The 26,730-nt window shown below is 40.6% G+C and overlaps 2 protein-coding genes across 2 annotated transcripts in view; one reads left to right on the forward strand and one right to left on the reverse strand.

Moving 5' to 3' along the window:
• Positions 1 to 249: 249 nt before the first annotated feature.
• Positions 250 to 26,730, forward strand: part of stab1 (stabilin 1) — a gene marked incomplete at its 5' end in the record, with an annotated part of 111,724 nt that continues 85,243 nt past the window's right edge. Inside the window, 12 exons of the mRNA XM_079241976.1 lie at positions 250 to 366; positions 1,032 to 1,159; positions 1,277 to 1,392; positions 2,672 to 2,757; positions 3,372 to 3,441; positions 4,007 to 4,102; positions 9,350 to 9,463; positions 9,706 to 9,896; positions 9,994 to 10,130; positions 18,927 to 19,054; positions 19,607 to 19,683; positions 20,579 to 20,701. Coding sequence (XP_079098102.1) covers positions 250 to 366; positions 1,032 to 1,159; positions 1,277 to 1,392; positions 2,672 to 2,757; positions 3,372 to 3,441; positions 4,007 to 4,102; positions 9,350 to 9,463; positions 9,706 to 9,896; positions 9,994 to 10,130; positions 18,927 to 19,054; positions 19,607 to 19,683; positions 20,579 to 20,701 — 1,383 coding nt within the window. The remainder of the gene's footprint in view (positions 367 to 1,031; positions 1,160 to 1,276; positions 1,393 to 2,671; positions 2,758 to 3,371; positions 3,442 to 4,006; positions 4,103 to 9,349; positions 9,464 to 9,705; positions 9,897 to 9,993; positions 10,131 to 18,926; positions 19,055 to 19,606; positions 19,684 to 20,578; positions 20,702 to 26,730) is intronic.
• Positions 23,602 to 25,014, reverse strand: LOC306757706 (E3 ubiquitin-protein ligase TRIM35-like; the record flags this gene model as incomplete). Its single annotated transcript, XM_079242832.1, has 1 exon — positions 23,602 to 25,014. The coding sequence occupies one exon, from the start codon at positions 25,012 to 25,014 to the stop codon at positions 23,602 to 23,604; it is 1,413 nt and encodes a 470-aa protein (XP_079098958.1).

Raw genomic sequence — 26,730 nt, forward strand, 5'->3', positions numbered from 1 at the left:
TATATTTATAGCCATTATTGTTAGAAATTAAAGCTCCATTTAGTCACATTTAAAATACCAGTAAATATTAACATGAGGCATCCTTGAGGACCCAGAAATTCAGCCACACAAAGCAATGAAGGGCTTAATAGAGTAAGATTTATTAAAAATGGTGGAGGGAGTTTAGCAAGGGGTTCAATAGGAGTCCTGTCCAGCAGGAAGTGGTGGTCGGTGCACCTGAAAAGCTGTTGGAATCCAGAACACGAAGACATGGTAGCTAGGAAGGCATGGGTCACTAGAGGCAGAGTTCAGGCTACTTCTCCAGCTGAAGAAGGCAAGGATCCGCAGCCGTTCAGAACAGGGGTAGAAGTCCAGGCAAAGCACACGGTGAGAAGGATCCGACAAGGACAAGACAAGATTTATCCAGGAAAAATAGACATGGTCAATGACAGGAATCTGGAGACAAGACAGACTGCTAAATCCCAACACAAGAAACTCTGCTGACCATCTGACAGAGAAACAGGAACAGTAGAAGATCTAAGTAGAGCAGGAAGCAGGTGAAAATGATGAACAATCGGGTGGAGTAGATGAGCTTTATGAGATGTTGGAAACTTCAGCAGAGAAGAGATTACGACAGAACATTTAATAGAAGAAAAGGAAATAAGAAGCAGTGTCATAGCAAATAAAATAAGATACTGTTATAAGAATAGTTTCTAGCCGATAAAAACGTTGTAAAGGTGAGAGGTCTCCATTACAGTGAATGAAAGCAATTTTTTTAAAAACTGAAGACTACTCTATTTTTCATTTTTGAATTTGTGTATGCCAGTTTAATTTATTAAAAAAAAAAAAATACATAAATGGTTTTTATTAGACTTTATGACGATAACAGGCCAAGAAGCCTGAAGGTGTCAGACAGGAAACATTATCGTTTTCTTATGAATGTCTCTTTTTTTTCACTTCTTTTCTTCCATTATATTTTACATTGCTTTCAAATAGAAAATGTTCTCCATGATGTGAGCATGTTCAGTCATGCAGCTCTGCTTCTTCTTCAGTATGTTAATGGTGGACGCTGTGATGTCCCAGCAACCAAGACGGTACACACCGCATGCACCTCCGCCGCCGCAGTCACCACAGCCAGCTGTCCTCCCCACTTCTCTAAGCTCCGCACCACCAACTGCAGGTACAAACCGACTCCTCCAAGCACCTGCACATACGATAACCTTAGATCTGTCATTAAGAGTTTCCTTGTTGGGTTGCAGTGAGCCTCATGGTTGCTCTGTTGTTTTCCTGACTGCAGTTACACGGTGCAGATCGGCGGCAGGGAAGTGGAGTTGAATGGACGTCAGCTCATCTGTACCAGGCTTTACATGAATCGTCAGTGCTGTCCGGGATACTGGGGTCCACTGTGTTTACGTGAGATTATGAGCTCAAACACACAAAAGCAGCATGAAAAATGTAGTAGCTGTATTCATTTTAGTGTTGCAGCAGTTTGGATGCAATTCTGGCGACTTTAATCATTAAAAAGTTATTAGAAAATGATCCACTTTTGATGCAACATGCCAACAAAAAACATGTGAAGATGGAGGAAATGGTCCTGAGAGAGATGGAGCTGACAGATTTACTAAGATGACTGGCAGGTAGATGTTCATGTGCTCCAAAAAGGAAAGAAACGGTGACAGTGGTGTTCATTGTAGGATTCTGTTAGTGATGCAGGATGTGCTGATGGTGGAAGAACGGTTGGTTTGGATTTCCATGCCTGGAGCTAACAGAGCTCACAGCATGAAACGACAGGAGCAGGAAGCCTCTTTAGCATGGAGGCTACTCAGCACTGAGTCTTGGGCACAGTAGCATGTCCCAGCTGAATATATTTATTTCAAATCTTTTAATCCCCTGATGCATTAATCGGTATAAAATGATGGCACATTTTTTTCTGTATGCAATGTTTTACTTCTACAGAGACAATTTTATTTGTCTTTAATATTATTTGACTTTTTTATTTAGTTTATTTGATCTATTCTGTAGAAATATTTATTAAATAGTATATTGTTATATTTATGTAATAGAAATATTCTGTAAAAATTGACAGGTATCATCTTCTAGTCCCGAGGAAAAGCTGGTAATTACATGTACATGTATATTTAAAGTTTTATACTATATTTGTTTATTTTTCAGTGAGCCGCCATGTGTCGGGTCACTCTCCTATACCATGGTTACTGATGAATATGTTAGAAAAAATACTTTAAATAGGTGTCCACTGTAGTGGATGCAATGCATCAAAGGGATAAATTCAAATTATTTTGCTTTTGGATGGAGCCTTTACCTACGACATGTTGAAAGCCTGCCTGACACTGAATGGAAAGAAGTGTTGTCAGGTTCAAACTATAAATTTGGTTTTACAGAAAAAACAACCCATGTTTGTGTCATTTGCTTTTCAGATTAGTTTTTCTCTCCCATCACCCAATACAGACACATCAAGGCTCTTAACAACAAAACTAACAACCAATAGCGTTGTCTTTTTTTTCCGATAAAAAAGAATATACGTCTAAAAGCTACTTTTGGACTTAACCACTTGACAATTGTTATCTCTTTCTAGGGGAATTATTATATTATTATATCATTGCCACACCATTCACCTCTCCACAAACACCCATGATTTCTAATCACGTGTCTTCCTTCCTGTTTGTGTGCACAGCCTGTCCCAGGTGGAAAGGGAAGGACTGTAACAACCGCGGCATCTGTATGGAAGGAGACGTTGGCAACGGCACCTGCGTCTGCGATGTCAGTTTACTTTCTCTCTTATTTTTATGCTTTAATCATGGTTGCTCTTCGTTCCTGCAGCTGACATTACTGGAAGTTACAGATGGAGATTTTAAGGAAGTGAAAGAAATCAGATGTTGGTGCAGCAGAAGATCTTGTGTATGATCAAGTGTTGAACCGAGCCGAGACCCACCACATGAACCAACGCCGCATCATGAGATCTTAAGCAAGAAAACTTTCTCATGATTTTCACCTCGGAATAATTAAAACAATATTTTTAACAACTGAGACAGTTAAACTCGTTTAGAAAGAAATGCAATAAAAACAACAATGAGCTGCAGGTGATAATGGGCGCAGCCATCTGTCATCCTGGATCCTGCATCATTATGAGTTTTCCATTCAGACAAATGAGAACAGTCGGTCATATCCTGTAAAAGTTCCTATGCGAAGACAGCTGGATCTCAGAACTAGTCCACCCCCAAGCCCTGTATTGCTGCCTGTATTGAAATGCTTAAAATTACATTTTATAATAAGATAAAAATAGATTTTATTTAAAAAAAAAACAATCACACAGAGAAGCTGCGATGTTACTAGTTTAAATCCCTTGAAAAAAAACATGATTTCTCTTTCTTCAGGAGGGTTTCTCTGGCTTTGCATGTCAGGAGTGTAAGAATCCAAATGTCTATGGATCAAAATGTGAGAAAGGTAGGCTTGATTGACTTTCTGGCCTCTGAGCTGTTACAATGATGTCTTATATGGACAACAGCATCTCTACAACCTGCAGGAGAGCTGAGATATGAAAGCTCTTTTCTCACCTCTACGAACGTTTTCAGTTTCAGTGTGTTACATGGTTTGAATAAAATAACTTTATTAATCACATTCATGCCTAGAATTGTTATTTAATGGATTTAGCATCCAGTTAAAATTGGAAATATGTTCTTTATCTTTAGCACTGTAAATATAAGTCGAGCTGCATCAATATGCACATTTCATTATACATTGATTTGATGCGCTTATCATAGATAAAACACTAGTCTGTGATAATATACCACTGTCGTTGTACACTATCTCAGAATGGACAAAAAGATTACTTCCTTTTAAGCAATTTTTTCACAGCAAATTACAGCTTTACCAACACATTTGTTTCATGTCCTATTTTTCTGTTTCGCATATTTCTTTGTCGGATAAATAAGTCGAACAACAGGAACTAAAGCATGTAACAAACTGAAAGACTATGTTCATAAAGATACCTTCTCTTTGTATGTAACAGTGTGTGACTGTGAGCATGGGGTGTGTGATAAGGGTCCAGATGGATTTGGACAGTGTTTCTGTCAGCCACCGTACACTGGGAAACGATGTGACCAAGGTAAGACCCTGGTATCGCTTTGTGACATAAACCACAATGGGTCCTATCCGGTGAAAAGTGAAGCCTATGCGGAAGTGCATAAAACGGCAGTTCCCCCCTCATCCACTCGGGGCTGGCTCCAGAACAGAGCAAATCCCCATAGACTCCCATGTTAAAAAGACCAACTTCACAGCAGACATAAACATGTTTACATGTTACAGCCTTGTACAAAAATCCCTTTTTAGTTTAAAAGGTCAGGTTTAGCTTCATTATAACTATGAATTTTTTTCTCACTCCTCAATTTAAAAGTAATTTTTTTTTTTAAATTTGGCACATTTAGGGGCATGTCCTTTTGATTGACAAGTAGCCAATCTCTCGCTTCAAAAAGATTAAGTAAGAAAAATGTAGACAAACCGCAGTTTTTAGCCGGTTAACGATCATAGACAGTATATAAAAAGTTGGACGTAGCCTCCGTGACGTCACTCATAGGTTTCTGAAGAGCTGAATTGAAGCTCAGTGGGCGGTTCCTATCATCACCATCTTGGCAGGGGCATGCCTGTTGTCTCACTCAGAACATACAAATATGGTCAAAGAGGTGGAGCTGAGAGGGGGGCTGTGAGCGTCATGGTGGATGATTGACATCGAGCGAACTCTGAGCTGAATAGTAGCTAAGAGCTTACCGAGTGTAACACTCGTCCCATGTAAAGCCTGTTACATACTCCACAAGAAGCGAGAACTTTTTTCTTGTTCTCGAGGCTCCGAGAAGAAAATGACGTCATTTTGTTCTCGCAGACGTGTTTGAGGACAGTTCTTGACACACCGGGCTGGCAGAACTTTTTTCCTGCGGGGCTGCGAGAAGTATTGTGTGATTGGTCGGACATTTGAGGTGGGCGTCATTAACACGAAGAAAGCATGAAGCGGAGTTGCTGCTTCCGTGTGTTTGCTATTTGCAAAATGGATTGTTTTGATAAAACAGCTGATTGAGGTGGTGAGAAAGTACAAACATTTTTACATGTAGCATTAAAACACTCAGACCCAGCCACGTGCACAACCCGCCCTGCCGCGGGCGAAGTTGCTCGTTAAATATGAAACTAGAAAAACACGCAGAGAGCGGAAACCTCCGCCAAGCACAATGTTAAAGAACTCTTTTAAAACATTCCTGGATCCAAACGGTGATCTGGATCACCACCAAAATTTAATCAGTTTTTCGTTCTTACATTTGCAACAACTCTTGAAATTTTTATAAAAATTAACCTTTTAAGTTATCTTGAGCAAAAAGACGCTGGGAAAAACATAACCTTGCGGAGGTAACAACCGGGTTCATTGCACATGAAAGCAGACTTTGCCCCCCCGCAGTGACCCCTCCCCGCTGCAGACGTGCTTCTCGTGTAGTATGTATGGACCTGACGAACAAGACGTTTTTTTCTTGTTCTTGCAGCCTCGAGAACAAGAACTCAGTTCTTGCTTCTTGTGGAGTATGTAACAAGCTTAACTCTTAGCTAAACAGATGTTATGATACTTTGGGCGGGAGCCTGGATTCTTTTTTAGCAAATAACTAGGTATTCTGGGTCCTTTCTTTTTTTTGTCTAGTAACACCTGTGTGCCTTACCAGTTTCAATAAACCAAGTCGGTGCCTCCACTTTAATAAAATGTAGTTAAAACCTGACAAATGCTAACAACTTAAGAAGGATGACACGTTATTAAAAGGTTTACATTAACTTTAGTGAAACAAATAAAAGATCAGGGGTATTTTACTCTCCAACAAAAAAATATTAAAAATGAGAATAAATCACATCTCACAGATGTTGTGTATGTATAGTCCAGTTAGCAAATAAAGTAACACCAGCCTTTAACCTCTTAACAGTCAACCCCCAAAATGCCAAATATGCCTGAAAAAGACATACCCAAATTAAATTAGATGCTGTTCTTGAACCCTTTTGAGTATATTCAAAAGCATGGTCTCTTGATAAAGATAACACTCTAAAGTTTTACCCTGATGTTTCAAATGTATTGTAACTGAAACCAGCATAAAGTTACTGAAGTTGGAACACAAGGAAATTTCAGTTTTTTTCCCTCATCTGAATTTTTCTTCTACTTTGTCAACGTGTTGCTCATGGAGAGATGGAGATATGGACTGGAAAATCAGATGTAGCTGTAGCATGAAGCCTTTCCTAATTTAGTGACAATAGCAGCCACAATTATTATTATATGAGGGCTTTACTGTAAGTATGTTCACGCGCTCCCCAAAGTGGCCATTTGGAGTCTCCAAATGGCCACTTTGGATACTCCAACTTAAATAAGCTATAACTCCAGAACACTTCAACATACAGTCATCAATGAGACCTCTAATGAAAGGTGGTATCAAAAGGCATCTTGTTGTATATTTATATTTACTATCAGTATTATTTAAATTCACCAGGTGATGCACACTAAAAGCTTATTTTTTCTATTGTGCATTATAATAAAAGAGTCAGGATAAGTTTTACGGTCATCATTTATATATACATCTATATATATATCTATATATATATATATAGATATATAGATATATATATATACATATATATATATATATATATATATATATATATATACATATATATATATATATATATACATATATATATATATATATATATATATATACATATATATATATATATATATATATATATATACATATATATATATATATATACATACATATATATATATATACATATATATATATACATATATATATATATATATATGTATATATATATATATATATGTATATATATATATACATATATATAAAAACAATAATAAAAACATCATAACATAATACAATTTACAACTATTGTCAATTTATTGTATTGAACTATTGTCTGATAAAGAGTGTTTGTAAAAGTAAAGTAAAAAAGCAGGAGAGCAGAATATGTAGCTGTTATGATGAGCAGGGGTCCCGGTGGTCTGAAGGACAGGAATGTAGGCTTCCTCTGGAAAGAACTGGTCCTTCTTCTTCTGAAGAGCTTCTGGGTTTCCACTCAGAATCGGATGATAGAATAATGAAGACAAGAAGTTTTTATCCCACATTAGTACTACGACTGTAATTGTATGTTCTAACAGACACGCATCGCTGCACGCATGCGCACACAGAGTACGAAAGCGGCCCACACACACGCAGATAAATCAGCAGCAACGTATTTTTTTCTTTCTATGATTCTGTATTTATGAACAAATATTTACAACTGGAAGGAAATAGAGGTGACGAACCGCTGCGTCACTTTCATCTCTGCTCTTGTTGCTTTCACGCAAACTCGGACTGAACGACACCCACCTAAACGGTTCCCCCGGTCCGGGATCTTACGTTTTAGAGCCGAGACCCCAAGTTTTCTAACAAACCAGGTCTCACGTCTTTAGCAGACCAAACAGAACCACTGAAATGCGGCAACAGTAAGAAACGACGGAAATAAAACAACGAGGGTGCCCCCACCCCCTCCTCCCCCCATCCCGGCGCACAAAGTAAACAAGCACCCCCTCCCCCAGCCCCATAAACAACAGAGTTACTTATCTAAGCAGTTTATAGACACCGTAGCTGCATATAAAGCTTTGTGCTTACTTTTCATGCTCTTTTCCTTCAGGAACCGCATCTTCTTCTGCAGTCAGAGACGTCTTCCTCTGTAAAAATCACCGTCACTCTAAATGACTCCACCATCTCCTCGCGGGTGTATTTCTGTTTTTTTGGCGTGTTTTGTAAAAGTTCATACAGAGAAAAAGCGGACAAAAAAGGCTTCCTCTGCGTTTGCACACGGACGCACACTAGTACGCATGTTGTCACAAATGTTTACTCATGGACCCCCTGAAGCCATTTTACATCCCACACACAGAGGCTGCACTTCGCTGTGACAGGAATTTAATTGGCTTTATGGCGGTGGGGTCAGAACACAGTCTCTGGGAGCTGCGGGCCTCCAGGTGGTGTGCTGTAAGCCGGAACTCGTTTTTTCTATGCCCCACACAAAGTCCAAGGAAAATCTCCTGGGCCTTTCCCTTTGGGAGCATTCAAATATTCTTAGTCAATTTACTTGACCATATTTATATATTTAAATCAAGAGCTCACCACTAGGTGGCTTACATAAATTACAAAAATGCTTCACACATACAATAATACATCGCACTGTGCTAATATGCTAACAGTAAATCAGCTAACCACCTTTAGCTTATACATAATCACTCTGTCCCATGCTAAGAAAGGTCAAAACATCCTGTTCAACATAACCAAGTTAGATTGTGTTCAAACGTCGCACGATTTTCTTATACATAAACAAATTAATGACTGATTTTAACATTGTAAAGATATACAAACTGCAGATAAACATATGAACTGCTGGTAAACTTTGCAAATTAACAATGACGAACAATTTTAGACAACTTAACCTCTTTTTTATTTTTAAAAACTATTTACTAAGTTCTAATATTTTAAACTTACACCCCACCCCACCCCAAGAGCACTGTATCGGGGCTACAAGAGCTAACCTGGAGGTAAGCGGGCTAAAGCTAAGTCACGTTGTTAACCGGCTCAAAACCGCAGTTGTTCTTCGTTCTTCTTACTTGAAGCGGGAGATCGGGTACCTGTCGTTCAAAAGGACACGCCCATAAATATGCAAAATTTGAGATTAAATTACTTTAAAACAAGGAAGTTAGAAAACCAGGCAGTAAACATGTTTATTTATGCTGTGAAATTGGCTGTTTTAACATGGGAGTCGATGGGGATTTGCTCTGTTTTGCAGCCAGCCCATAGCAGATGAGGGGGGAACTGAAGTTTATGCACTGCCGCATAGGCTTCAATTTTAACCGTCGGATGTTGCTGCTTGTTGACAACGCGACGTAACCTTGGCCCACTTACCTCCGTTAGCTGGTCAGCTCCTGTTATCTACAGGTTAGCTCTTAGCTACAGGCAGCTCAGAATTCGCTCAATGTCAATCATCCACCATGATGCTCACAGCCCCCCTTCTCAGCTCCACCTCTTTGCCCATATTTGAATTTTCTTGGCGAGAAGAAGCGCATGCCCCTGCCAAGATGTCGATGGTAGGAACCGCCCACCGAGCTTCAATTCAGCTCTTCAGAAATCTATGGGGGACGTCACAGAGGCTGCGTCCATACAGCCTATGGTCCTATCAGATTATATTACACCTTATTATGAACCAAAATTAAAGAAAAATAATCTATAGCTTCATTAAAGAGGTTTTTGCTGCGCAGATGTGAGCTTCTGTTTGTTTTTGACAGTGAACACCAAGTGCAGAAATTGCGGACCCCACTCATACTGCACGGGTATCACAGAGAAACCTAGTTGTCAATGCCTGCCCGGATTCGCGACGACAAAGTCTGGCATATGTGAAGGTAAACACTGATTTTATTCCATCTACTATTTGTTTTAGCCTGTTTTCACACCTTGAGTTTGGTTGTGTTTGTTGACAGCAAAGGAGTGAAGCTTCATAAGAGAAATACAAATGTTTTGTTATGGAGATATAAGTTACAGAAGTTTGAAATTGGCATAAAACTTTGTGTGTATTCAATTGTGCATCAGTAGGATAGTTAATCTGATCTGAATTCAGGTGTTCTGGGGTTTTTTTTCTCCTCAGATTTTTGCGTAGACAAAGTTCACTGTGACAGAAATGCAAAGTGTGTCCCTCGGGGGTCAACGTACGTTTGCTCCTGTAAGGATGGCTACGAGGGTGATGGGAAGATTTGCGTACCCATAAATCCCTGCTTGAAGGACAATGGAGGATGTCCCTTCAACTCCACAGTTTGTGTCTTTGGAGGGCCCAACATGGTGAGGAGGCCTTCCTGTACCTGGTTAAACACCAAAAGTAAAATTGTAAATGTGTGTAATATTGTTCTGTATTTGTTTGTGTTGGTCTATTTTCCAGTCCAGCTGTAAGTGTATGTCTGGCATGTCACCTATAAGAGCCAGCCCTGAGTTTGGTTGCCAGCTTGTCTCTGCCTGCTCACCTGATACCTGTCACCCCACTGCTACTTGTCACACAGAACTGGATGGGCAGCCGAGGTCTGTAGAGCTGATTGTCTTAATCCCAAGAACTGAAATTTCATTCATGAACATACACACACACACACACACACACACACACACACACACACACACACACAAAACATCCTCCAAACCTCCACACTCCATCCAGACTCAAGCCACGCACCCCAAACCCCTACTCCTCCCTCGCCAACCCCCACACTCCTCCACCCACACAAGGGGATGGAGGTGATCACAGGGGACCATGGGAGTGGAATTCAGCTAATTGATTTTTTGAGCAGACAGATATTGTTTCGGTACTGATGTAATCAAATAAGAGATTTCTGAACTGCTGAATGCACACGTTTTGTTTAGTTTTCCAATTCACAAGGTTAGTTTTTTGCAGTTCATAAGATGGTGTCATCCAGTAGGAACAGTGTTGGGTTTGCAGGAATATTACTTTTAAATCATTTTGAGAGGTCTTTATATACCTGAAGCCAGAATCTCTGGACAGGTTGGCAAAGCGTGAAAGTAGCTGTCTATCGTCTATTCAGTGCAATGTGAACGGATATTTGATTGTGACAGACCCATCCTGAGCATCTTTTGTGCTTTATGAGTTCTATGCAGAATTTTGAATTGCATTGGTTGGATATTTGAATTGATAGCCAGGTGTTTAAACATATGTGTGACCATTCATTTTGATTAATGTTACTGGATAAATCTGCTTCCCATTTTGATGTTGAGAGAGAGATGAAACCTTCTAGCCTTGATAATTATATATATATATATATATATATATATACTATTGATAACAACTCTGGGACATTGAAATTCAAGAATACTGCTATCCTGATAGGTAACTGCAAGTCTAATTGATTAGGGATGTATTTCTTATCTATAACACACATACACACACAGACACACACACACACACACATGCCCCTATATATACATACACTACGTGGCTCCTTCTCTCAATTTTAATTGTACCTAATACACACTTCACAATCATTTATAAGCGGAGGGAGGCAGGGGCGATATGGTCCTCTCATATTGTCGTTCTCCGCAGGGATATGAATCTAGAGTCGGCTTGTGTGGGTGTATGTATGTGTGTACGTGTGTATATATATGTATGTATATGTGTGTGTGTGTATATATATACATACATACATGCACACATACATACACCCACACAAGCCGACTCTAGATTCATATCCCTGCGGAGAACGACAATATGAGAGGACCATATCACCCCTGCCTCCCTCCGCTTATAAATGATTGTGAAGTGTGTATTAGGTACAATTAAAATTGAGAGAAGGAGCCACGTAGTGTTGGGAGAGGGACCACCTAAGCAGCCCCACCCACTGAACACTGCATACCCTTCCCCCTAATCTTGTGAGTTGTCAGTTTTTTGGTGTTTGATGACTTATGTGTAATTAAAACTGGGAGGTTGAGCCGAAGCTCGGTGCAACAACCAAAGACCACCTTGATGGCCTTTCTCACCACCCAACACCAAGTGCACACCTCCCAATACCCTGCCAGTGTGTGATGGAGAGCGGGGAGGAAGAGGGGTCGAGGGATTTAAGTCCGGAGGAAAGTGAATTTTCCACCAGAAGGTGAGCTGTCAGTGGCACTAGGCATGCTCCCCACTCCTGGGGCTTCCCGAGGACCAGGGGCAGCCATCCCCGCAACCAGAGCCTTCGGCGACTCTAACTAGAGAGCCATCACCGAACCCAGAGGGCACCAACTCACCACATGCAAAAGGGGGGCATGAGGACAGAGAAGAGGGGCGGCAAAAGGGGAATCCCAGACCGATGGTCCACCGCCCCCTCACTCACCCCTCCACCCACACACACATTCAGCCCACCCTCAAAACCAACCTCCTGACCCCCTGATCGCATCCAAACCGCCACCACCCCCCCACCCCCACCCCTCCCCATACCCCAACACATCCTCCATCTCCATCCCAGCCCCTCCATCCATTGCATCTACACCCATCCACCAACCCATCACACACATGCACCGCTCACTCCCCCATACATACACCCCTGCCCCCCACACATACACCACCACCACACTCCTTCACACACACACCCACCACCCACACACCACCAGTCCTCGACACACACCCCATACACACACTCCTCCACACACATATGCAGACCAGCAGATAAAAACAACTGGCAAAATAAAAAAAAAAACAAAAAGCCAAAACTTGAAAGACTTTTTTGCAAAAGAGAAAAGATCTTGGTCACTGTTGATCTGTGTTTAATTTTCATAAAATACTGTTCTTCTGTGAGTTCTGTTGTTCTGGCTTACCTATGAGTGGAAAGGTTAAGCTTTTACATGCATTTTATATAAAAAAAAAATCACCAAAAAATAATTAATTAAAGAATGTCTTGAAGTTATTTTTCCCCATTCAAACCAACATCTTTTTGTATGATCTTCAAACTTGGTGTCTGAGTTAAAAACTGTTTTTATTTTATAGCTAAAACAAGCTATTATAACTGGCTGCATGTAGGTTGAGACCATAAACTGTATATAAAAAGATGGACGTAGCCTCCGTGACGTCACCCGTAGGTTTCTGAAGAGCTGAATTGAAGCTTGGTGGGTGGTTCCAACCATCGCCCTCTTGGCAGGGGCATGCGTGTCGTCTCGTCCGGAAAATACAAATATGGGCAGAGAGGTGGAGCAGAGTTGGGGGCTGTGAGCATCATGGTAGATGTTTGACATCGAGCAAACTCCGAGCTTTCTGTAGTTAAGAGCTAATTGAGCTAACCCGGAGATAACAGGAGATAACCAGCTAACAGGGGTAAGCAGGCTAAAGCTAGGTCATGTCGTTACCGGCTAAAAACTGCGGTTGTTCTACGTTCTTCTGACTTGAAGCGGGAGATCGGGTACCTGTCAATCAAAAGGCCCTAAATATGGCGAACTTCAAGATTAAATTCATTTCAAACGGTCGAGTTAGAAAGAAATCACTCCCCCCACAGTTGTCAAGAAGGTAAACATGACCTATTAAACAGAAAAAGGATTTTTGAACCAGGCTGTAAACATGTTTATTTCTGCTGTGAAGTTGGCTTTTTTAACATGAGAGTGTATGGGGATTTGTTCTGGTTTGCAGCCAGCCCCTTGTGGATGAAGGGGGGGAACTGCAGTTTATGCACTTCCGCATCGGCTTCACTTTTAAACGCCGGATGGTCAATCCATCTTTCATACATGGTCTATGGCTGAGACTGAGTTGCAGCTGTTGCCAGGCAACATACAAACAAGTCTTGTAATCTTTGATAGAATCATCTGAAAGCAGGAGAACAATTTGGTGTTGCTTAGCAACAGTCATAGAATGTTCAGTTGAAGGGCGGAGCTTAGTTTGCTTTGATGACTTTAAGATTCTTTGTGACAAGAGCATTCCTATAAATACCCCCTGCTTTTATCAAGTCAGAACACTTTGAGAACACACCTCAGTACGCATCCCGATTTCAGTCTTTGAAGAAAGGAAACAGATCAGTTTGTTTTAACAATGGAAAATAAATGGAAAACTGTGCAAGATATGAAGTTCTTCATTGAAGAACCAAATGCATGTGGATATGAACAGCAAAAGAAACGACGCAAGAAAAAGAAGCGTTCATCTACAGGGCCTGTCTGGGATCTGCACCTAGACTCGATGGGCAAAACCTATGATGACTATCTTGACGAGTTTCCTCAGCTACCAAAACTATCTAAAGGTCCATCAACTCTTCAGGAAAAAGGTGAGTCCAGCTCTGGTGTTTTGCTGAATAATGAAGACTTTCCTGCACTGCCAACAAAAACATCTGAAGCCCATAAGAGAAATACAGACAACACCAAGACTGATGTTTGCAAGGACTCTTGTGCAAACACAAATCAGTCTCTAGCAGAGAAACCTTGTGATATAAAAGAACTGCATATTCCCACCATGAAGGCAAGTGTAAATGAAGACCAAGGTAAAATCCAACAGTACAAGAAAGTCAAGGAACATACATCATTGGTACCTCTCTGTGAGGTGCCGCTTAAAGCCACAGATGAGTCTCTTCTGGGATCAAACTCTGTGGAGAATCCCTCAAAGGTTAAAAACCTGAAGAACCACCCAACAACATTTGGAGGCCCAGAATCCAAAATCCCAGTAGAACCTTTTGCAAATGCAAACCAGCCCCTTTGTCAGGACAACAAACAAACATCTAAACATCCCAAAGAGGAGGTTCAGAGGGACAAGACAGAGGTTTCCAATAAATCTCAACCCCTGAAGAATCCCCAGAAAATAACATTTGGAGGCCCAGGCTCAGAAATCCCTGCTGAACTCCTGACAAACACAAAGCAGCCAAGGAAAGCAGAGGAACATTGTAAGAGCAAAGGACAGCTTAAAAGAGATCAGACAAAAATCAAGCATGGTAAGAAAGATAAGAGACGTAAACCATTGGTACCTATCTTTGAGATACCCTCTCCTCAAGCACCAAACTTTGCTAAAAGTTCATCAGTGAAATCTGGAAACCTGGACCCCCCAATAACATTCGGAAGCCCAGGATGTGAAATTCCAGTGGAACTTCTAGCAGAACCTTTTGTTCTTACAAAACCAAGTTCACATGTTCAGCATGAAGAAACTTCTAGTCATCCATCTTCAGAGACTAAAGGTGCTGATGTTCTGCCTACTCCAGAAAACCCAAATCAGTCCTGTCTTCAGACAGAGAGTCCAATAGACCAGCAACAAAAAGACAACACAAAGGCTGAACTGGACAGTCCTGGGAATGATTTACCTGCACAGCCTTCGGTCCGAGAACCTGATCAATGTCCATCTGTGACTGCAGCTGACAGTATCGTCAGTACATCTGTTGCAAACCACATTCCCCAACCTGCAGCAATCCTTTCTGAACAAGCATTTGCAGAGCAGTCTGTACAGACTACCATTAAACCAACATCAGAAAGTAAAACACCTGGATCACAAGAAGTCAAGCTAATCAAGGAACAAAGTGGAACAGAACATCAAACCAAAAAAAATTGGTGCGAGAAATCCAGGAAAAATAGACCTATGGTGCCTGTCTGGGATCTGCAATTGAAATCCACGGACAAAACCTATGATGACTCTCTTGAGGAATTTCCTCAGTTACCAAAGCTGGTTAAAGATACATCAAATGTCCAGAACAATGGTAAGTCCTACTCTGCTACGTTGTTGAACACTCTCCAGACAAAAAAACGTGAAGATCACAACAACCATGTTCAGAGAGACAACAACATCACTGATGTTTGCAAGGAACCTGGAAACCTGGAGACTTCTTCAGTAACACTTGGATCAGGTATACCAGTGGAAGTCACTGCAGAACCTTTGGTTCTTAGTAAAGCTGAAAAATCCAGTCTTCTATCACCAGAGACTAAAGTTGCTGATGCTCGGCCTAGAAACCTAAATCAGTCCTGTCATCAGGGAGAAAGTCAAAAACCAAAAAATCATATCAGCAGGACTCAGAAAGACCTCTGCAAAATGTCTGAAAAGCCGGAGAATCACCCAATAACATCAGGAAACCCAGGATCATACACCCCTTGTAGTGTCCGCCCAAAGAAACCACGGTCTGAACTGATCCCTTCGTTGTCTGGACCCCCAGCTGCAGAGCCACATCCAATGCTGAAGCTTCTGCAGGCCAACAACTCAAGTCAGCAATCTATCAACATGAACCATGTTTATGAACAGAACATGACTCACAGCCCAGGTCTACTGATGATCCCAGAACAGCTGTTTCATCAAACCTTGGCTGCCAAAGACGAGAAAATCTTGGCACTGCGAAAATATCATGGGGACGAGCTGAATCGGCTGAAGTCACAAGCATCTAAGCAGGTGCAGCGACTAGAGGCAGAACTCTACCAGGAAAGACAGAAAAGAAAATCGGCCGAGACTTCTCTGTCTGAGCTGCAAATTCAGCTCCAGGTTCAACAACAGAATTTCACCAAGGAGAAAATGGCTCCCGTGACTGAGGTAGAGAAGATGAAGCAACAAATAAAATCTCAGAAATCTCTGTTTGATAAGGAGAAAGCCATTCTGTATGCAGAACTGAGGAAGAAAAATTGCATCCAAGCAGACGTCTCTAACAGAGTTATCCAGCTGGAATCAGCTCTAGCCGCTGAGAGGACGAGGGCATCGAGAGCTGAGACCTGCTTAGCCCAGGAGGTGGAGAAAACTTCCAGAATAAAGTCTGCTCTGGAGAAAAGTCGGGAAGACCTCAGGAAGCAGAAGCAACAATGCGAGCAGCATAAGAACCTACTCCCGGTTGAGGAAGAAACTAAAGCCTCCATAGAAATATGTGTGATGGAGTCTGAGAAAGAACCAGAAGATCAGGAGAAGCAAGAGCAAAATGAAGAGTCAGAGCTTCTGCAGGAAATATCCAATCTGATGAAGGCTCGAGAAAAGAATAAAGAAGCGAGTAAAAGATTTAGAGAAGATGTGCTGAGCAGAGTTCAGAATCTCGAAGCTCTGATGTTTATGGAAGAACAAGCCCAAAGTACTTCTGTGATGAAGTCTGAGAAAAAACCAGCAGACCAGGAGAAGCAACAGCAAATAGGAGAACAGTCAGAGCTTGTGGAGAAAATATCCAATCTAAAGAGGGCTCAAGAAAAGAATAAAGAAGAGCGTAAAAGTGTCAGAGAAGATATGCTCAGGAGAGTGCAGAATCTACAAACTCTGATGTACATCAAAGAACAGCCCAAATGACATCTGTGAGACAAAAATCCCACCGCATTTCTTCCTCAAACTAATGTAGAAAGAAAAACATCTGAAGCCCATAAGAGAAATACAGACAACACCAAGACTGATGTTTGCAAGGACTCTTGTGCAAACACAAATCAGTCTCTAGCAGAGAAACATTGTGATATAAAAGAACTGCATATTCCCACCATGAAGACAAGTGTAAATGAAGACCAAGGTAAAATCCAACAGTACAAGAAAGTCAAGGAACATACATCATTGGTACCTCTCTGTGAGGTGCTGCTTAAAAGCCACAGATGAGTCTCTTCTGGGATCAAACTCTGTGGAGAATCCCTCAAAGGTTAAAAACCTGAAGAACCACCCAACAACATTTGGAGGCCCAGAATCCAAAATCCCAGTAGAAGCTTTTGCAAATGCAAACCAGCCCCTTTGTCAGGACAACAAACAAACATCTAAACATCCCAAAGAGGAGGTTCAGAGGGACAAGACAGAGGTTTCCAAGAAATCTCAACCCCTGAAGAATCCCCAGAAAATATCATTTGGAGGCCCAGGCTTGTAAGAATTAAAAGACAGCTTAATGGAGATCAGACAAATGGAAAACTTCAAGTCCACAGTGGACGACCTGAGAAGGTCACAACACCTTCATCTCTGGAGTCTGTCTGGAATGTTAAACGTCTCCAGGAGTCTCCTAGCTCACAAAATGTTGGAGAAAATACAACAAGTCTCCAAAATGAATGCGAGATACCTACTCTGGACATATTGTTAAGTGCTGAAAATTTTCCCACACTGGAGAAAATAACACCTGAACACAAAAGACAACAGAAAGCTAAAATGTGCAAAGTTTCCAAGAAACACACAGCACAGCAAATTTTCTGTTTTGTAATGTCATCCAAAAAACAAACAACAAAAAAAAACAAAAGTACATTTTTAAGACTGGCACCTCAGAACATTCTGGAAATACATAGAAAAAATCTTCCACTTAAAAGCATGTATGAATATTGGACTCTGTAGCTATGGAGGAAGGTCGCGGGGGGTTGGGGGGTTGGTGGGGGGGGGGGGGGGGGGGGGGGGGGGGGGGTCTTTTTTGTCCCAGATTGAAACCTTTTCTTCATTTTTATAAACTAGCTCCTTCCTTTTTGTTTGCATACGATGCACCAGAGCACACTGCAGCACAATACTGTCGATGTAACTCATCTCAGATTATATAAAGACAGTTTGAATGGCATATAACCCATTTTATTTCCTTTTAAATCGGACCCAGGATACTTTTATACACAGTCCTAAATCGAATACATATCAGATCTATGTCGAAGCGACCTCAATCTGAACATCCATGTTGCATTTAATTTGAATTTCATTTGTCACAGAAGTTCAACCAGGCAGTAAAATCATGGCTGATAACAGTGATTCATTCAGTTCAATCATTTATTTGAAAGAGACCATACATACGTGCAGTATTTCCAATAAATATGCCAAGGTTGACAAACAAGGGGAGGCGCTGCAGAAGGAGACCCCATCTCACTCACATCCACTCAGAACCCCCCCCCCCCCCCCCCCCCCCCCCAAGCACACATGCACACACGCACACACACACACACACACACACACACACACACACACATGCACACACACCAACAGAACATATAATACAACAGCTCAATGCAATAAACAAAAAGAAGCAAACAAAAAATTGCTTTTTATTTATATTTATTTACAAAACAATGTCTCTTATAAGACACCTCAGTATTATCTATACTTTCAGCACATCTGTTGTTGAAACAAAAGAGAAGTTTTAGTTTCTTTTGAAAACATTTTCTATTGTTTTCTATTAAGAGAAATCATGGCAACTCACACTTCATTCCATACACCAAAAAACAACGGCTCATCAGCTGATCTTACTTTTCTTTTTGTACCTCAAGCCAAGAAGTTGTTCAGAGATGAAGCTAACTACCTGTGACCTGCTGAGTTAAATGTTTGCGATTTGTTGCCATGCGTACAGTAATGTGTGTGTAGACTGGCCAATCAGACTGATCTCTTGTGCTGACAAATGTGATAAAACATATGCTGATGCATAATGTGTTGTTAGTATAACTGGGTGATTCTTCAGCTGCTCTGCTTATATCCCCTTCTTTTAGTTGTATTTGTGAGGCAGGTCAGATTGGTGATGGCCATCGTTGCTATGGAAACCTGATGGAGCGCCTCATAGAGATGGACTCCAGTGGCAGCCAGAGAGAAAATCTGACCGGAACCGTCGCCCTGTTTGGTACAAACAAACAAAAAACTTGAAAATTGCTGTAGTCTTCAGGGTTTACTCTCGGTTATAGTTCTTAAATTGTGGCACGTGTACCACCAGTCGTACACACAACTTTCAGAATGCACAACACAATAACACACTGCAAATTATCCAAAACGTTATTTTTATAGATTACAAGACATGTGTTTATGTTAGCCTATATGTTATTCATGTGAGTGAAGAACTACGTGTAGCACTAAAATTACATGGTCGTTTGGAAAACTTTTTCTTTTTTTGTCCTCTTCGTTTTGCTCATGCGGCGTATCCCAGATTGCACCTGGAGTGCTTGCTCACCTTTTCCACGGTGAACACCTTGTTTGTTTCACTGGAAAGCAGATTAGGTCAAGTTGGTAGATTTTAATTTGAATTTGTTGACTCAAAACTAATCAGTTTTGAGTCAACAGAAATTCATTTCCTAGCTTTATTTTATTTTGTTTTAAAGAAAAAAGACATGAAATTGTTTTGAATTGGCTGTTTTTGACTAAACTTTAAGATGTGACCTTTGACCTGTGTGTTATACAGAGACGGGCTGTTTACAGCTGCTGAGTCATAACGGACCTTTCACAGCTTTCTTCCCCCTGCTGAAAGCACCTCTGACTGTAAGTTTTCTGAATATTATGATCTTAAGTTTTAATTTTGGATGCAGAAAGCAACTTCTGGTTGTTCATAGCTTTTCAAGCCTGCAGCTTACAACTTTAGTTATTCCGTTTTAATGAAATTATTTGATCTAAATCATCATCAATAGAAGATTCTGACAGCTTGTATTGTTTGTTTTTCTGCTTCTTATGGTTACTTCCTGTTTTACCAGCCCCTATTGTTATTCATGGGTAAAAAGCTTGGGGCAATAAAAGTGAGCACACACTGAGATCCTGGACCAGGTTGGGTCCACTTGGATGAATGCAAATACCACCTTAAGTCTTCATATCCAAGGGCTTCTTGTCTCACCGCGGTGCACACAACCTGTAGGATTTCTGCTCCTTTGATGAGCCACAAAGATCAGTTCATACTGCCCGCACAGCATGATGGAAAACTTTAAGTGGTTTTAGTACTGTGAATTTTTAACATCATGGTACACGTTCACCTAGAAATAAGTAGAGAGGACTAACGTGTCAGACTTACCAGCTGTTGCTGTACAAGGCCAGCTTTTCTTTGCATCACATATTCTAAGTCAGCATGTTGTCTTCTTTAGGTGTATTTAACTCGCTAGAAAGAAACTATTGTTGAAGTTAAAGAGGACATTACTGTTACATAAGTCTTTTTTGTAAGAAGTTATTTGCATTAGTATTAATCCGTTTTTTTGGGCTTTGTTTATTCCAATGCATGTAGTCACATGAGCTACAATTACATGAGCTACAAACAGAACGTAGAGTGGACTTTAAAAGCACAAATTTTCCCGTTTTCCTTGAAGTAAAATGTCAAGAAGAATATTGAGCATCACTAGTGGGATGATCTGGTCTGGTCAGTGAGTGTATTCTGGATTACTGATCTCTGCAGGGTGTCGATAAGGAGTCGGTGTGTAAAAACCACCTGATCCTGGGTCAGCACCTCTATGAAGAGCTGCAGGGACAAGACTTCAACCTCTACGGGGGAGGGAAGCTGAGGGTCAAAACAAACAAGGTAATGCGTCGTGTACAAGCTGTTTACTTAACCAGAAGATAAATAATAGGTTGCAAACCTGGGACTTTCCTCAGGTGTGATTAAGGTTATTCACTCGCTGATTGTTTCCTCGTAGACAAATATGGTGATGATTTAGAAGCTATAAAAGTCCATAAAATCGTCTTAATAAATAGTTTTTCAGTTTTCTGTGTGGCCTTTGTCAGTCCATTGTACCTGATCACGTTTGGAGGAATATGATGGTTACTTGACAGTAATCTAAAACAAATGCACTAACTCAATGGATGAACCGATTGCTGGATTTTATCTGAAGGAGCGTTGACTTTGTGAAATGCAGACGGGGGTCAGGAAGGAAATGCAGCAGCACAGACCCTGTTTTTCTCTGTTGACCTGGTGTCAAAATGGCTAAATTATCTGCTGTGTACAGTTATTGCAGTCGCTTTAATTGGGTTTAAGATTTTTTTGTGTGTGTTTCACAAGAGAGTTAATAAAAAAAATCTTACAAATAAAAAGAAAGAAGGTATCAAAAATCTCCTGCTAAAAACGGGAGAAGAAATTATTAAATCGTCCAGACCACATAAAAAGTTTGGTTTATTTAAACTGTATGGGTAATATCCTAAATTTACTAGTTTTTTTTTTTTTTTGCCATAGTGCGTTTGTGCCAGCCCATTAAATCCCTCAACGTACTCGCTGTCTTCTGTAAAGCTGTGTTTTCAGATGGACAAAAACATTTCCTGGCCCCTATTTGAATTTTGCGTGTTTTCCAGATCACGTGAGTGAAACCCAGCCATGTTGTGTTAAAAAAACAGAACAGATAATTTAGCAAAGAACCAGTTTAAAACTGGGTGTTTATTTTTTACTGGTCTGAAACAACAATTCTTGATCCAAATGGAGCTGTTTGTGAAATACAGCTATAAAACAATCATTTGGGTCGTGAATACTGCTTTGTAAAGATGACACATGCAGTAAAATGTTCTTTATGCTTGAGGTTTATTGTTAGCAAGATCAGAAAAACATCCAAGTAAGAAAATAATTGTAACTTTTCATGCCACTATGTTTTCAAATTGAGCACATTTTCTGCGTTTTTAAGTTCTCATCAGCTACTTTTGCTCTGATCTGTCACAGCTTGCCATATTCTGTTTCCTAAGCCATTTCCATCCCGCACAGACAGTAAAAAGACAACAGTGTATTTAAACATCATTATGGACTTGTAAAAAACCTATTCCTACAAATCGCTGTTTCCTCTTCATCCACCACCTTTCACGTCAACACATCAGTTGTTCTTCATGAAGATTGAAATATAAATTATTGAATGATGTTCATCAGTATTTGTTTTGACCCCAAACCGTCAATGCCACAATTATTCACACCCAGTATTTTACTTATATAAACATGTACAAATAATGCCTTGCTTAATTTTTTTTTTTTTTTTTTAAAATCCCATTTGGCTTTTATTCATTTTTATCTTGTAAACTATATTTTAAATTCTAAAACAATAGTCATATTTATATAGCATGCAAATATTCTATTAAAACACCTTTTTATCACCAAAGCAAACTTGGATATTGCAATTTGTATATACATATGTGTATATATATATATATATATATATATATATATATATATATATATATATATATATATATATATATATATATATATATATATATACATACATATATTTGTAGGCATTTGTATCAAATCCAAACAGTGTGTAGTCGTATGAACATGTTGGTTTTATGTAGACATGAATGGGTGAATGTCATGAGATGTCTCATTCCATGTTGTTAATCAGTTGTTCTCATCATGTGGTGGCTGCATTGTTTTTAACTTTCTCACTGAAGAATATTCAGGTAAACCTTTACATTTTCAGAGTTTCATGCCTCAAGACCACAGTTTCTTTCATTCAACCAGCAGTTTCTAAAAGTGGGTTTATTAAGCACATTTCAGTCTCATTTATTTTAATGTGCAAGTCCAGAATGGCAAGAAATGATCAAGCATTTTTCACAAACCCCTTCATTCATCTTGTGTTGATCCTCTCAAATCAGAGGCTTCAGGAAGGCAGCCTTTGGGAATGACGCATTAAACCTTTTTATTAGCCTGCTTTCTCATTTGGTAGAATCAACTTTCCCCCTCCGTCTTTTTTTTTTTTTAACCTATTGCAGTCCTACTTGTTTGATTTCAGCAGAAAAAGAGGTATAAAGTTACCCAACGTGAAAAACTGGGGGAGAGCACGCCACAGCCAATGAAAACTGTGATTTTAAATTGGGATTATTTTCACCAAAAAACTGATTTCTGAATGTGTTTTGGTCTTAAAACATTTACATGAGCAGGGAATTGATCATGTTTTAATAGAATTTAAATTCCCTGTAATTAAAAGAAACATAATCAGAAGTTTACAGATAATTAAAGCTGTTCAGTTCACCAGTATTATATTATAGAGAAACTGGTCATTTCCAGTGGTGTCTCAGGTTTTTTTTCCATAGCGGTATGTCCAGTCCTTAAGTTTTCTTCCCAGGAGAAAACCTTTTAAGCGACAACAAGAAGACGTTCTGGCATTACACTGTTTCCTGCAATCTGAACCGGGTCACAGAAAAGCTCAGTTTATATCTTTCTGATAAGCAGGACTTCCTGAGATAATTATACATTTGATCCGTAGATGAAAAGAGCCGAGTCTGGCCAGCCATTTTTTAATTTTTTCTCAAGTCAGTACGGAAATGAAGTGAAATGAAAGTTATGTTTCTTCACCATAAACAATAATAAACATTACTGCTTATCTTCACGGTTGGTGTAATCTGGATTTTAAAGACCTTTTTACTGGTAAAAAAAAATGTGTTTTACCACTAAAAACAAGAGGAATATTTCGAAAAGAGCACTTTACCTCTGTTAAATCCTTCTCAGTATTAGTGATGACAACTATTATTCTCCACAGTCACAGAGACCTTTACTGGTAAAATTTTCAGTAGCTGTGGTTTCTCAGTGTACATGTAAGGGTACAGGGTATTAGTGAATTTGTGTTCGAAGGTGTGTATGTGTGTGTTGTCATCATAATCATGGAAAGACAACTTCCCCTCATCAAAGTCCAGATGAACTCTGATCCTCTGGACCGTTGTCGTCAGCTGCAGTTCTTTCTCCGGACCTGAAGCACAGAACGCTGTGAATTTTCCATCGGAGAACAAAATCCTCCACAGCTGAGACTGCAGCCGTCCGTTCACCTCGATGTCCTCTCCCAGTAAGCCCAGCTCCCAGTCGGTGTTGGTACCAACGTCCACGCCCCAGCTATGCGCTCCTGACTTGAAGCCTTTAGAGCCGAGGACAGAGCAGGGGAACTGTGTCCTCTCTGGGTTCTTGGGAAGCAGTCGTTTCCCCCCGGACCTCACGCTGCTCAGATCATCAGACAAGATGAGCTCTGGATCAGCCGTGTTGGGATCCAGAACCACAGGACTGTAGGGCACCATATGTTTTATCATGTTCCAGATGTTGAAGGCCAGGTTGCCCAGATGCTTGACCACATCTATCAGAGCTCCTGAGACTGGTTCTGGACCATCCAGAAGAGGGCGCTGCTGGACTCTCCGCGCTGCAGCCTTGTGGTTGAGCAGGAATGAGATGTCTTCGGCTCTCAGATCCTTCTCTGTGGCTCTGATTGTGTCTGAAAGAGCTGCTATATCTGAGCTCAGAGCCTCAATCTTCTCCTTCAGTATCTGGCTCTTCTGCTCCTCTTCCTTCCTCAGAGCTGCAAGCCTGGCCTTCTCCTCCAGATGCAGGAACAGATGAAGCTTCTTAAACTGCTCATTGATCTGCTTCTCTGTCTCACGGGCCTGGACTTTGATGTACTTTATGGTTTGAACATAGTTATTTTTAACCTGCTCAAAGAGCTTCAGTCGCTCCTGTATGGGCTTCAGGGCTTTCTGCACCTCTTCTCTAAGGTCCTGAGCAGCCTCGTCGACAGGCCTGAATCTGTGGTTGTTGTGTGTTTTCGAGTCTCGACAGATGACACACACTGGCTGCTTATGGTCCAGACAGAAGATTTTTAACTTCTCAGAGTGCAGACTGCAGATGTTCTCAGGCCCTGCTGCAGCTCTCTTCTCCTTCTCCAGTAAGAAGGCCTCAGACAGGTTCTTTAAAGCCAGGTTACGAGGAGGATCGCTCTTTGATGATTTCCTCTTACAGAAGGGACACTCGAATGTTCTCTTCCCCCGCCACCATCTCTGCAGACACGCTTTGCAGAAGCTGTGGCTGCATGACAGGACCACAGGGTCTCTGAAGATGTCTTGACAGACAGGACAACAAAGATCTTCCTCTGATCTTGAGGACATTTTGTCCTTTTGATACTGAATGTATCGCAAGGGAAGCCTGTGAGTCCAGAGAGTTCTTTGACGACTACTTTCACTTTTGATTTTGCAGTTTTTTTCAGATCAGATTGTTGAGTCTTGCTGCAGCTTTAAGGCAGGTATTCCACTATTCAAGCAATCCCAGTCTTCCCAGTGCCCTCACCTTCAGAGTCCTCCTTCAGTGGACGTTGTGTTTTCGGATATGAACCTCTCAGCTGTTCTGAATGCGTGTCTCAAGACGAGAATGAGGAGTGATAATCTGCTTTCTGTTTTTCTGCAACTCAGAGTGGGTGGGGCTTTGTAAAAACATTCCTCCTCACTGTGCATGTTTTACAACACCTGGTGTGCCTGGGTGTGGGAGTTTTGTTTTGTCTTTTGTTGACCCATTTTCTTAATTTGATAAAATAGATCAAATAATTGATTCTAAAGCACAAGATTCAGCAGTTTAATGCTGACAGCTCTGTCACACAACGCCTGTTCTTCTCTCTGTGAGGAACCTGTTCTTTCACAAAACACTGTCTCCTGTTTCGTCTGCAGGACTGAGACGTCTGTTCACAGACTGCAGTACAAACAGAGCTTTGCATTTAATACTGTGCTCTGTTTTAATGTGAAAAAGATAAATAATTCATTTCATATTTAGTTAGAAATTATAAGGTACAGCTTGAATTTAGTGCACTTGTATGAGTTGTAATAGGTTCCTGTTTCTTGCATTTTTTTTAATGATCTGAAAAAAATCCAGAGAAAAGATCAAATGATAATGTGTGTTATCATATAAACCTCTGCATCACAACTGCCTCAAGCCTCCAGCATATGATATACGTGCTGCACAGACTACAGTACATGGGTAATAGCAGATTTGTTTAGAGTTTGATTTCTTATGAAGTCTTGATGTGTGTCAAGTGTGTTGTAGCAAACTCCCAAAACTTGCAGGACTGCAGCTCTCGAGGACTGGAGTTGGCCATGTCTGCTTTTGTCACTTTAGATCAGGGGTGGGGAACCCTAGTCCTCGAGAGGAGCCAAAATCTGCAGGTTTTCCATGTATCCCTGGTTCAGCACATCTGATTCAAAACAAATGGATCCAACAACTCATCAGGATCTGCTCAGTGATTCCCCACCCCAACCCTGCTTTAGAGCCTTTGTTAAGTTCCTCACTTGTAGCAAACCACACACAAAAAAGACACATGATCATAAATCATGTCTTTTGTTGTTTTGTGGTCAAACCATAGACCGTATATGAAAGATGGACGGAGCCTCCGGCGGTAAAAAGTGAAGCCTATGCGGAAATTGCAGTTCCCCCTTCATCCACTAGGGGCTGCAAAACAGAGCAAATCTCCATAGATTCCCATGTTAAAAAGGCCAACTTTACGGCAGAAATAAACATGTTTATAGCCTGGTTCAAAAATCCATTTTTGGTTTATAGGTCAGGTTTACCTTCATGACAACTGTGGGGGGAGTGAATTTTTTTCTAACTCGAACGTTTAAAAGTAATTTAATTTCAAAATTCAGCATATTTAGGGGCGTGTCCTTTTGATTGACAGGTATCAATCAAATCAAGTCAAAACGTAAAACAACCGCGGTTTTTAGCCGGTTAACAACATGACTTAGCTTTAGCCTGTTTGCCTCCGTTAGCTGGTTAACTCCCGCTATCTCCGAGTTAGCTCGGTTAGCTCTTAGCTACAGAAAGCTCGGAGTTCGCTTGAT

The sequence above is a fragment of the Telmatherina bonti genome (genome assembly GCF_933228915.1).
Source record: "Telmatherina bonti genome assembly, chromosome: 6".
NCBI classification, from domain to species: Eukaryota; Metazoa; Chordata; class Actinopteri; order Atheriniformes; family Telmatherinidae; genus Telmatherina; species Telmatherina bonti.